Source organism: Aulonocara sp. 'chitande type north' Nkhata Bay, linkage group LG23 (assembly GCF_057382095.1).
Source record: "Aulonocara sp. 'chitande type north' Nkhata Bay isolate Kocher_YH1m ecotype deep benthic linkage group LG23, A_spYH_male_GT1.1, whole genome shotgun sequence".
Classification (NCBI taxonomy): domain Eukaryota; kingdom Metazoa; phylum Chordata; class Actinopteri; order Cichliformes; family Cichlidae; genus Aulonocara; species Aulonocara sp. 'chitande type north' Nkhata Bay.
In genome coordinates this window covers 21,576,981-21,589,892 of record NC_141365.1, presented here as the reverse complement: position 1 = coordinate 21,589,892, position 12,912 = coordinate 21,576,981, and the positions used below count along the sequence as shown (strand labels likewise).

General features: G+C 39.7%; 1 protein-coding gene across 1 annotated transcript; it reads left to right on the top strand.

The window, feature by feature from the left end:
• Positions 1 to 395: 395 nt before the first annotated feature.
• Positions 396 to 12,447, top strand: LOC147301683 (protein NLRC3-like). The gene is made up of 7 exons (XM_086284214.1): positions 396 to 472; positions 1,082 to 1,366; positions 4,041 to 5,802; positions 7,343 to 7,516; positions 8,341 to 8,496; positions 10,440 to 10,492; positions 10,656 to 12,447. Exons 1-7 carry the CDS (start codon positions 439 to 441, stop codon positions 11,204 to 11,206), a joined length of 3,015 nt encoding a protein of 1,004 aa, XP_086140340.1. The 5' UTR covers positions 396 to 438; the 3' UTR covers positions 11,207 to 12,447.
• The last annotated feature ends 465 nt before the right edge of the window (positions 12,448 to 12,912 follow it).

Here is a 12,912-nt window from a genome sequence, read left to right as displayed (position 1 = left end):
GCACCGGCACCGTTTCAAAAGTACCGGTTTGGTACTGGTATCGGATAAAACCTAAACGATACCCATTCCTACCTGTGAGTATGAGCAACATAAAGTGGTTAAAACGGACAATAAATTCAAATTTCTTCTCCTGCCTGATTTTTTTGCAGAAAAACATGACATGCTACTTGTATTAGTTCAGATTTATTAGCAAAATACCAAGAAAAATGTACTTAAATCTAATATATATTTTTTTTGGTTTGGTAAGTTTAGATCTAATCATTTAATAAGTGGCAATTCAGTACAAGCAATATATATTGTTTATATTATGAATAAATGGATAAATAAAATGCATAGATGTAACAAAATGTTGAAAATCTCTGGTGTTTTCTCTCTTTGTGTTGTCGTTGTTGTTGTTTCCCAAGGGCAAAGCTGGAGAAGGCTTTAAAGCAGCAGCTCATGGATTCACCAAACCAAGCGTCTCGCTCTGCAGGTACGAGTTCAGCAGCATGTTTGGAGAGACGTCATTAAGGCAAACAAACATGAATCACAAAGAGGATTTTTCCAGCGAACACAACAGAGCTCTCTGCTTAACTCCATATAGAGGAATGACATTAAAGCATTGGCAGAAACGCTCAGACAGTAAAACAAAGGCTAATCCATAAAACATATTAAACATTAAACCAAACATATTTCATGATTAAAAAAATAATGTGAAATTTATGTCTCAGCCAAATAAAACAAACAAACAGAAGAACAAAAACGGGCAGCTTCTTATATAATATGCTTATGGTTTTCATATCAATCTTTACATGCTTACTTTTCAAAAATTCTAAAACTTGCTCATTTTCAGTACTCAGAGAGAAGTAGCATACACATAGAATATTTTTATCTGTGGGAGCTGGTGGACAACCTTTGGTTGGAATTTTGCAGAGTCTACTCATATTGAGTTAACTAGGAAGTCTATGCTATCTGAACTACACTAATTAGATGTATTTGTTATTAAATTTCAAGGTCAATCAACTTTCATCTTTCTTTTTTAAGAAAAAATGAAAAAGAAAAGAAATTTGAAATCCTCACATCAATTTCTTTCTTTCCACAGAGAAGGAGCTTGCCAGAATGCGAACACAGTTTGTGCAGAGGGTGACAGCAGAAAATTTCACACAGCTACTTGAAGCCCTTGTAACAGACAATGTCTTGAATGAGTCGGAGAAAGAAAGGATACAGGAAACTAACCAAACTAGAGCAGACAAGGCACGTGACTTCATTGACACCGTGAAGAAAAAGGGAGAAAAAGCCTGCAGGATAATGATCAGTCACCTTCGAACCATTGATCCTACAGTTTCCTGTCAGCTAGGTTTGTCCTCTGGGCCATCTGTTCGGTTAGGTGAGAAAAAAAATATTTCTGTTATGATTTGTATCATTGCACAGTTTGCTTGAACGGTGAGAGTATGATGCATTTCTTTTTCTATTGTAAATCGTTTGTCGTTTGTCTTCGGTCAGTTTTCATTTAAATATTTATGGAGTGCCTTACTTGGTTTTTAAATTACTATAAATTTATCTGGAGAAGTGGAGTCCAGTCCATTCTTGAATTACCTTCTGTGAAAAGAAACGAGCAGTTGGGATATTTATATCATCCCAATTGGTTCCTGCATATTGTTGTTTTCCCTGATGGATGAAAAGGTTGTTTCCCTGAACCACTGGGTTGAAGAATTGATATTGACTATTATCCTAACTTACACAGTAACAGCTCAGAGTTCTGGCAGAACTTTGGGCTATCAGAAACTGAATTTGAATAACTTTTATTTGAATTTGCATTGCTCAGATTGAATCTGAATTTCTCAACTTGATTAAAAGCTTCCAAAACTGAATTTGAAAATTCTTCACCTGTTCAAAGACAAAGCAGCCATTTAAATAAAATATAAGATATTGTTCATCTGTAACTGCAAAAAGAGAATTTAGAAATGTAATTATTAACAATTAGCTGTAGATTACTGATTGTGTAATCTACAGCTGTGGCCAAATGTTTGGAGAATGAGAAGTGTTTTGTTTTGTTTTTTTCCACACAATTTGCCGTTTCAGTGATAGTCATATCAGGTGATCCAGATGAGTTAGTAGCTTCTCTACTGTCAGGGTCTCTGCAAGCATATGGGGCTCTGAGAGGGTACAAGTTGACAACTTTGGAATTCTATTGGAAACAAACTATCATATTTGTTTGTCAAATCTGAACCCAGGGCAAACTAACCTAAATTGGCGTTTTTAGCTAACAGCCACAAAAGCACAACAGTAACTGTTTTGGTTATAATTTGTTTATATTAAGCTTTTTCTTATAGAGGTAATATATTTATTACCAACCTGAGAGTTTATCTGCTGGTCATTGAGCATGACGAATGGGAGGGACTGAGGACACAACCCTGTGGAATGCCAGTGTTAGTAATAATGCTGGCTTAAGTCCTATTGCCGATCCTGACGGACTGCGGCCTGCCAGTCAAAAAGTCCTGTAGCCAGTCACATAGGGTGGGGTGTAGGCCGAGTGTTGCCAACTTTTGAGTGAGTTTGTGTGGGATGACAGTATTGAAGGCAGAGCTGTAATAAACAAAAACTACCCTGATGTATGAGTCTTTGTTTTCTAGATCTGGAGGGTCTCGAAGCAGGTGTAGAATTGAGGTCATCCAGCAGACTGCCTGCAGAGCTGGCAGAACTGCAACTGAGAAGTGAGAGGGGAAACTGAACATATTTGTTACGTCCCCTCTTAAATGCTAGGCGATAAGGGTGGGGGACAGTAACAGTTAGATCCAGGTGGAATGAAAAGAACGCCAGGCAGAGGTATTTAATATAAAAGAGATCTTTATTGTAGGCAAACACCTCAATAATTACAAATGGCAACAACAAAAGGAGACAGCACCGCTGCTTTTTAATAAGAAATCAGGGAGGTCAACCCAAAGTGGTAATGACCACTCAACAAAGAAAGCAACAATAAGGCTTCAACAGAAAGAGACAGCAACGCTGCTAACAAACAATATCCAGGCAGGCCACACAAACTAATGAAGGCCGCCATCACTCATGGGCAATCACTGCTCAGTTAAGCACTACTCACACACCAGAGCCACACACCAGAGCCACACACCAGAGCCACACACCAGAGCCACACACCAGAGCCACACACCAGAAGGCTGGTCACACGCAGCAGGCTGTTCCACACCTAAGTCAGTAGCCCACTCTGACCAGCACAGAGGGAAAACCACCAGAAACCTCTCCTTCCTCCTCCACACTGCTCTTCTCCAGCTTATATCACCCCTGAGGGTAATTGGTTGTAACGAGAGCAGATGAGCAGCAGGTGTGACCTAAAGGAGAGGGCAGGGGCAGAGAGAGACAAGGGGAGGGGCCAGAACGAAGGAGGAGGAGAGAGAGAAGACAACACCACGCCCACACACTCCCACAGCCTCCCAGGATGTAACAATATTCAAGAGCTAAATTTAAAAAAAGGATAAAATACAATTTCTTTGGTTCAATAAAAGGATCAGGGATTGCAACATCTAATCCTTTTACTGAATCAAAGAAAATTAATTCATTCTGTTTCAATTTAGTGACAATCATCTCCAAACCAACACACTGGATTTCAAATTTAGGTTAATTCAGTTTTAGAAGCCTTTTTTTTTATCTATTGTTGAGCAAATCAGACTCAATCTTAGCAATGCAAATTCAAATATAAATTATTCAAATTCAGTTTCTGATGGCAAAAAGTTCTGCCCATATCAGAGCACCTGGCCTTCTTGGAATGCTCTATTGGCGTGCTGGAACATGCCTCAGGTGGAATCTACAATGTCCTACTAGGAGACTTCAATGATCATGTAGGCAATAACAGTGAGACCTGGGGTGTGACTGTACTAAACAGAGTTTATCTATAATGAACCCGTTGTTCAAGCATTAGGATATTGAAAAGTGCACTCGGCACTGGGAAACACTATGTGGCAAGACAATTAACATTTTTTTTATGAATTTATATTAAATAAACCAACCATATTAGTCAGAAAATTTTATGTGTTGTTTTTTTCTGTTAGCAGCACTTGAGAAGTGTCAGCTCAAATTCAAATCTACTCTGAAGAAGAAATTCCAGTGTGTGTTTGAGGGAATTCCTAAAGCAGGGAACCCAACCCTGCTGAATCAGATCTACACAGAGCTCTACATCACAGAGGGAGAGACTACAGAGGTCAATCGTGAACATGAGGTCAGACAGATTGAAACAGCATCCAGGAAATGGCACAGTACAAAAATAACAATCAGACAAGAAGACATCTTTAAAGGCCCACCTGGAAGAGATGAACCGATCAGGACAGTGTTGACAATGGGAGTGGCTGGAATTGGGAAAACAGTGTTAACACAGAAGTTCACTCTGGATTGGGCTGAATGCAAAACCAATCAGGACATCCAGTTCATATTTCCATTCACTTTCAGAGAGCTGAATGTGCTACAAGAGAAAAAGTTCAGCTTGGTGGAACTTATTCATCTCTTCTTTACTGAAACCAAAGAAGCAGGAATCTGCAGCTTTGAAGACTTCCAGGTTGTGTTCATCTTTGATGGTCTGGATGAGTGTCGACCTCCTCTGGATTTCCACAAAACTAAAATCCTAACTGACCTTCGAAAGTCCACCTCCGTGGATGCGATACTGATAAACCTCATCAGAGGGCATCTGCTTCCCACTTCTCGCCTCTGGATAACCACACGACCTGCAGCAGCCAATCAGGTGCCTGCTGAGTGTGTTGACATGGTGACAGAGGTCAGAGGATTTACTGACCCACATAAGAATGAGTACTTCAGAAAGCGATACAAAGATAAGAAAAAAGCCAATAGGGTAATCTCCCACATCAAGACATCACGAAGCCTCCACATCATGTGCCACATCCCAGTCTTCTGCTGGATCACTGCTACAGTTCTGGAGAATATGCTAGAAACCAGAAAGAGGCGAGAGTTGCCTAAGACTCTGACTGAAATGTACATCCACTTCTTGGTGATTCAGGTCAAAGTGAAGAAGGTCAAGTATGATGGAGGAGCTGAGACAGATCAACACTGGAGTCCAGAGAGCAGGAAGATGATTGAGTCTCTGGGAAAACTGGCTTTTGAGCAGCTGCAAAAAGGAAATCTGATCTTCTATGAATCAGACCTGACAGAGTGTGGCATCGATATCAGAGCAGCCTCAGTGTACTCAGGAGTGTTCACACAGATCTTTAAAGAGGAGAGAGGACTGTACCAGAATAGGGTGTTCTGCTTTGTCCATCTGAGTGTTCAGGAGTTTCTGGCTGCTCTTCATGTCCATCTGACTTTCATCAACTCTGGAGTCAATCTGCTGGAAGAACAACAAACTGGGGCACATTTCTACAAGAGTGCTGTGGACAAGTCCTTACAGAGTCCAAATGGACACCTGGACTTGTTCCTTCGCTTCCTCCTGGGTATTTCACTACATTCCAATCAGACTCTCCTACAAGGCCCGCTGACACAAAGAAAACGTAGCTCACGAATCAATCAGGAAGTAGTGCAGTACATCAAGCAGAAGATTGGGGAGAATCCTGATCAGGAGAGAATCTTTAATCTCTTTCACTGTTTGAATGAACTGAATGATCGTTCTCTTATGAAGGAAATTCAACAGTCCCTGAGTTCAGGAAGTCTCTCCACAGATAAATTTTCCTCTGCCCAGTGGTCAGCTTTGGTCTTCATTTTATTGTCATCAGAAAAACACCTGGATAAGTTTGACTTAAAGAAATACTCTGCTTCAGGAGAAGGCCTTTTAAGTCTGTTGCCTGTGGTCAAAGCCTCCAACTACGCTCTGTAAGTTACCATTAAATACACTATCATCTTTAGAAACTGACGGAAATGAAAATGATCACACTTATTAGTAATAATTTCATTTGTGTGGCACTTTCAAAATACACACATATAAAGGTTCTTCACAGTTTGGATAAAACCACACAGGTATACATGGTCGATTACACAGTGAGACACTAATTGGACGATCTGAGAAGGTGACTGCTGGAATACGGTCCCAGCAGCTCTGCTATATAAGCAGGAACCTGGCTCTGTATGTGATTAATACAATTTTAAAACACATTCTGAATTTCACTGAAAGCCAGTGTTTTAAGCATTATACGTGCTGTTTTAAGCATTATACGTGCTGTGTTCTTGACCAACTGAAGCCAGGCAAAGGAGGACTGAGAGAGCCAAAATTGAGACAGGAGAAAATTATAGTAGTGACTACTAAAAGTTCCATATCATCAGTAAAGGTTTGATTTTTGCAATGTTTCTTAAATGAAAGAAATGAGACTAGATGGTCTTAGAGACATGATATTCAAAATTCAGATTTTAGTCAAAAATAATAAAACTTTCAGATGATTTGATATTACCTGCATATGGACTGACCCAAACACACAAAGAACAGAAAACCAAGTTGGTGGAGAGCCTGCATGACCGCGGGGCAGACGGTCAGCAGAGTCTCTCTGAGCCTAACATGGCTCTCAGTTAAATACCTTCTTCAGGAACAAAAGGCAGTACACAGCTGTTTCACACCTTATGGTTCACACCCCCTTGCTAACTCCCAGAGTCCTCAAAGAGACAAAAGATTCTTCCTGTGGAGTTGTCTGCTTCCCCCAACTTCCTTACTAGACCCCCACCATTTGTCTTACTGTATGAGTGTGAGACATGTTAAAATCCAGTGGCACCAAGGCATTATACAATAAAATAATGTGATTAATACATAAGTAGAATATATTCCTATACAGGTCATAGGTCAAATGTGATATGATATTTGAAAATTTATATGGAAATTTCTATATGTTCGCCTCTGTCAGTGCGCCCCAGGGTGGCTGTGGCTACAATGTAGCTTACCATCACCAGTGTGTGAATGGGTGGATGACAGGTTGTGTAAAGCGCTTTGGGGTCCTTAGGGACTAGAAAAGCGCTATACAAATACAGGCCATTTACCATATGTTGATAATACCTACTAGACCTATAAGAATCATAGTTTCTGAGTTATATTACTTTTTGTCAATTTTCAACCAATAAATCATTAAGTTGATCTTGAAAACCTTGGGGGCTGTTAATATGGCCACACATTATACCCCTGCAAAGTTTTATCGGTATTGATTCAAACGTTTTCAACCCATCATGTTTACAGACAAAATGACATGAATGCATGCACACAAACACTACCAAAACCATAACCTCCCTGGCAGATCTAATTATTACATAACTGGTTCAAGAAGTCCTCAAGAAGTGCTGACGAGGACATGCAGTTGTTAATATGAATTCCGAAGTGTCTATTAGATAAGGATGATGCAAACCATTTCAGAGCTTGTCATTACTGTCTCTTCAGACTATGTGCCTGTAATGTCTCAGAGAGAAGCTGTAGAGTTCTGTCTTCAGTTCTCAGCTCCCAATCCTCTAGATTGAGAGAACTGGACCTGAGTAACAACAACCTGAAGGATTCAGGTGTGAAGATCCTGTCTTCTGGATTAAAGAGTCTGCACTGCAAACTCAACACTCTTCGGTAAAAATTATTTAGCTTCTTTAAATAAAAGCCATTTATTTTAAAATATCTTATCTGGTCTTACTCATATTAACTTTTTTTTCCATCCTTGAACAATAAGAAATGAGGAGAGGTTCCGTTTTTGTTTTTTTGTTGTTGTTTTGTTTTTCCCAGATATTGCACAGTCCTTGATGTAATCTAACTGGGTTAAATTAATAGTAACATTTGGGGAATTCAATACTGATATGTACTTCAATTTTAGCTGAAGATTCAAGGGACCCAGTAGCTAGTGGCAGACAAAACTGCATAACAAAAGCAGCTGATCTAAGATTAATGATACTATTTTTTTAAATACTTGAAACTTGAATATCGTCCATTTTAAGTGAACGTGTTATTCTCCTTAGCACAAGGAAATGTGGCAAAAAGAAACTGTGTGAATCTATTAACGTATGTCCTTTTAAAAACAAAAAATTAAACCTTGTTTCTCTTTGCGACCTTTGTGGTTGCATTTATGTAGTTACTTATGCTACAAGCCACACTACAAAACCAAATCAAAGAACAGGACTTACTGTAATTTAGCTACATACATTACCTCCTGTGTTTTGTTTGGTTTTCCTTTTTTTGCATTATTGTAAACTAATCTTAAATTTTCACAGGAATATTTATTGCTCATTCAGCATGAATATGTTGCATGTATAGAAAATGCAAATCAAAGACAAAAATGTGAACCACAGTGAATTTTGAGTGACAAAAGCCTGATATGGATAGTTTACAATTAGACAGTTGAAACACCCTAGTGTTAGATTAGTGCCCTAAAAGTGTCTGTCTTCTGATGTTCTGTGCAGACTGTCAGGCTGTCTGATCAGAGAGGAAGGCTGCATTTCTCTAGCCTTAGCTATTAGCGCCAACCCTTCTCATCTGAGAGAGCTGGACCTGAGGTACAACCATCCAGGAGAGGGAGGAGTGAAGCAGCTGAAGCAGCGGAGATGGGAAACTCTCAGGTATGGAGAGGCCTGGTGCAGCCACAGGCAGGACAGTGGAATAGTCTTGACTGTAGATGTGGATATGATAGTGTAACTCTGTGTTAGTTCTGTGCATGTGTGGTAATCTGTCCAGGGTGTTTTACACCATGTCCCTCTTTGATAGCCCCAAATTCAATAAGCTGTTAAGAAACTAAAAATGATGGGTATACAGTAGGGGTGGAGCCGAACCCGAATACAGTATTCAGAAAGGCACAAATAACGTGTTTTTTTACAAATATTTATTTCGAACAAATACTTTAAAATATATATTTGTATTCAGGAACAAGGGAAAACTTTAAATCAAAAATCTGAGTTTCCTTATAAGACCGCAGTGCATGTGGGTGACGTGTGAAAGAGGTGACTGACACTGGCTGCTCCACACAGCAACAGAGAAGGCTCGGCTGAGCAAAAAAAGACTGAACTGCATCACTATTTTTGTTGAATAGATTTTTTTGTACCTCACCTGGGTTCTGGAGGCAGTTTATAACTTTTGCGAAGATCAGTAGATTATTCCATTACACTGCATTATTGACGTCTGCAGTCGGGTCGGGTGGTCTCATGTTTGCTCTGTTTACGTAGCTCTGTTAGTTCGGTAATTTAGACAAAAGGCCGTTGACAGAGTAACGTTAACGTTTGGTTAAAAAGGTTAAAACAATGCTTGTGTAGTTGTGTCAAATTGTATGCACTTACGCGAGTTGCATGGTACGTTTAAGTTACTTTGTCTTTTGCAGACAGCAAGATATAGGCTATAGGCCAGTTAACCTTAGCATAGCTTCGCGTCACTCGTTAACTTAGCTGAAACTCCCCACATGGATTTGGGCAACCAAATAGAAAAGAGTGTGGCTGCTGCTGAGCCATCTCTTGGTCCTCCACCAGGCAAAAAAACTCAAGTTCTGTGTGGAAGCATATTACAGTCAGTGCTGCAGAAGAAACCAAAGTGATATGTGTGCAAAAGTCAAATCAGCAGACGCAGAAATATCAAACATCTGTCAACCTCTGCCATGGATAATCACATGCTCTTAAAGCATCCACTCTTGATACGGTCTGCCAACCCCCCCACAAGCACCAATTCATCATCATAACCATGTTCTGCCCCTGCGAGTCAGTTTCGCTGTCTGTTCAGCATCCTCCAACAAGGACAGGTGGTGGTGGTGGTGGTGGGGGGCTTCATAATGTTTGCAATGGTATTTTATTAGTTGTTGGTTTAACCCTGGATGAGGCCATGGCTGTTATGTTATTTTCACTTCAATTATGTTACATGTTCATTGCTGGATTTATGGAAAAACATCAACTAATACTGCATATCCATAATTATTATAATGGATGTAATTAAAGAATACTTACACTATAATGTTTATTTGAAGTGTAACACAAAAAAATGGATTTTTGCACCTATTTTGAACTTTACTCGGATACAAATACAAATACTTTCCCCCCCTCAACAAATATAAATACCGGCTGCTTTGCACATCTCTCGTATACAATAAAGCTGGCTCATTATGTCTAGTCTATATATTCAGATTACACTTAATTGGTTCATTTGTTATGCACTCTGAACACGACAAGAAAAACTGTTGTTGCTATGCTTAACTCAAAAATAGAGAAAGTGATTTGAAGCCCTTCTTCTACATCTGAATTTTGTTGTTGGATAGTAGGGGACAAACTTGGAAAAAACTGGTTATTAATATAAAAAAATCAACAGAGTTATGGCCATTTGTACATAATAAAACAGACTGAACTGGTATGAATTTTTCTATTTTGTAACAGTTCAGAAGTTTTTTTATTTTCTAAATTATTTATTTTTAACATTTTAAATGTAAGTTTATATTAAAGAACAACTTACATTCCTTAAAAATGTGTGTAATGTCCATGTGTGCATGCTGAAAGAGACTGTGCTGGTCTGACCCCCCTCCTCCTTTCAGGGTCATTCTGGAGCCTGCTGGAGAACAATGGTTGAGACCAGGTCTGAGGAAGTGTAAGTGTGTTTTTAATGTGATTCATGAAAACATTCAACCATCTTCAAACTGTCACATGACTCATTCACATCTCTGATGTCAGGAGTCATTATCAAAGTGTCAATCAATGAACAGATGATGGATCAATAACTGCAGCTGGATTGTGTTTGTTCTCTCCATCAGATTCCTGTCAACTCACAATCGACACAAACACAGTAAACAGAGAACTTAAACTCTCTGAAAACAACAGGAAGGTGAAACGTGTGGTGGAGAATCAGTCATATCCTGATCATCCAGACAGATTTAATGACTGTCCTCAGCTGCTCTGCACAGATCCTCTGACTGGTCGCTGTTACTGGGAGGTCGAGTGGAGAGGAGACATTGAAATATCAGTGAGTTACAGAGGAATCAGAAGGAAAGGACACATAACAGACTGTGGGTTTGGATTAAATGATCAATCTTGGAGTCTGAGGTGCTCTGACAGTGGTTACTCTGTGTGGCACAGTAAGCGGCACATGCGCATCTCTTCTTCTTCATGCTTCTCGTCTGTTACTAACAGAGTAGCAGTGTATGTGGACTGTCCTGCTGGCACTCTGTCCTTCTACAGAGTCTCTGACATTTTGATCCACCTCCACACCTTCAACACCACATTTACTGAACCGCTTTATCCTGGATTTAGGTTAAGGTCCAACCCTGATTCCTCTGTTTCTCTCCCCCTGTTAGGCAAAATTTAGACTGTTACAAAAAAACAAAGATGCTCCAGTTATTCCAAGATCAACATATTGCTTCTCTGTCTTTTTCCACTTAAAGCTTTACAGTCAACATCAGTATGTTGTGTTTCTCTGAGTTAAGCTGATATGATTCAGTTTTTGTGAACAGACACAAAAATTGCTTAACTTTGTATCAACTGCAGCCCTGCACCAGTAATAATAATAGATTGGATTTATATAGCGCTTTTCAAGGCACCCAAAGCGCTTTACAATGCCACTATTCATTCACTCTCACATTCATACACTGGTGGAGGCAAGTTACAGTTGTAGCCACAGCTGCCCTGGGGCAGACTGACAGAAGCAAGGCTGCCATATCGCGCCATCGGCCCCTCTGGCCAACACCAGTAGGCAAGTAGGGTAAAGTGTCTTGCCCAAGGACACAACGACCAGGACAGAGAGGCCAGGGATCGAACCGGCGACCTTCCGGTTACAGATGCGATTCCCAACCCCCTGAGCCACGATCGCCTCAGTAGTGAATTGAAAGCATGGAAGCATGGATGCAGCAGCCCCTATTGAAAAAGTCAGACATTGCACCAACTCCTGCCAAAGTTCCATAAAAGTTTCCTGCTGTTTGTCTTAGTTAGAGTAGTTATTTTGTAATTCGTGATTGATCAGTAATATACTAAATAATAATGGTTTTTTTGTCTTTAAATAATACCAAAGATCGTGTTCAAATGATATTACTTGCTAATAAAGAGGGGTTTCCAAATATCATTAAGCTGTAATTTCATACAAACACCTTTTGCTGCCAAATCAGAATGTGTTTTGGAAATTGGGATCCTGAGCCTGGTGAAATACTCCATTTATTTTAATATTTTTCAATAAAATACATCAGCCTGTATGTCTTAACTCCTGTCTCAAAGGGGACCACCGGTGTTCTGAGACTGCCATGCCTTTTTTCTGTTTTCATAATGAATTTGCTTGCTTATTTGTGTCCCTCACTGGATGTATTATAATGTGACAATACTGTAGGAGTGATTTTTTTGGGGTTGTTATCTTATGCATGCTGCTAGTGGTCACGTTTGTGTTTTTTGTTTGTATGGTGATTGTATTAAAGGTAGACGCACATAATTAACGCCAGGTGTGTTGTTGATTGCGAGGAAGCAAACAGTTTGTGACCGCTGCACTGTTATGTTAAATCATGTTGGAATAAAGAATCTAAAGGACAAGATAAGTATGGCTGGAGTTATTGGACTGTATCAAGTTTAATAAGTTAATGCACACCAGTGACATCGCGTCACCCCTGCCAAGAAACACCTCAGTGGCTTCAAGCGTAAGCTTAGCCTTTACAAATACAAATGGGTTATTAGCTAAAGGACTTTAGTTCAAATTGTTAAATAAAACTGTAAAATAGATGTTACAGTCTCTTATTAACCCTCTGTGACGACACTATCAAAGGGACTTTTTCTGATGCTTTATTTGACATGTAACTTCTAACACTTGAAAGCTGTAAGTGTAGCAGTAGTAGTTTCTTCACACTGCTTTCCATAAAGATTTAATAAAGAATTAAAGAAAGAAGAAGAAAATTTGATTATAATTTGTGCTGTCTTGCCTGTAACTTCTCCACAGTATGCCTTTTGTCCTGTCCTCCTCACATCCTTCCCAAACCAGCCATGGCAGCTTGGCCTGATTCTGCTGGAGAGTTCTTCCTGGTGTTGCCAAGCACTTGT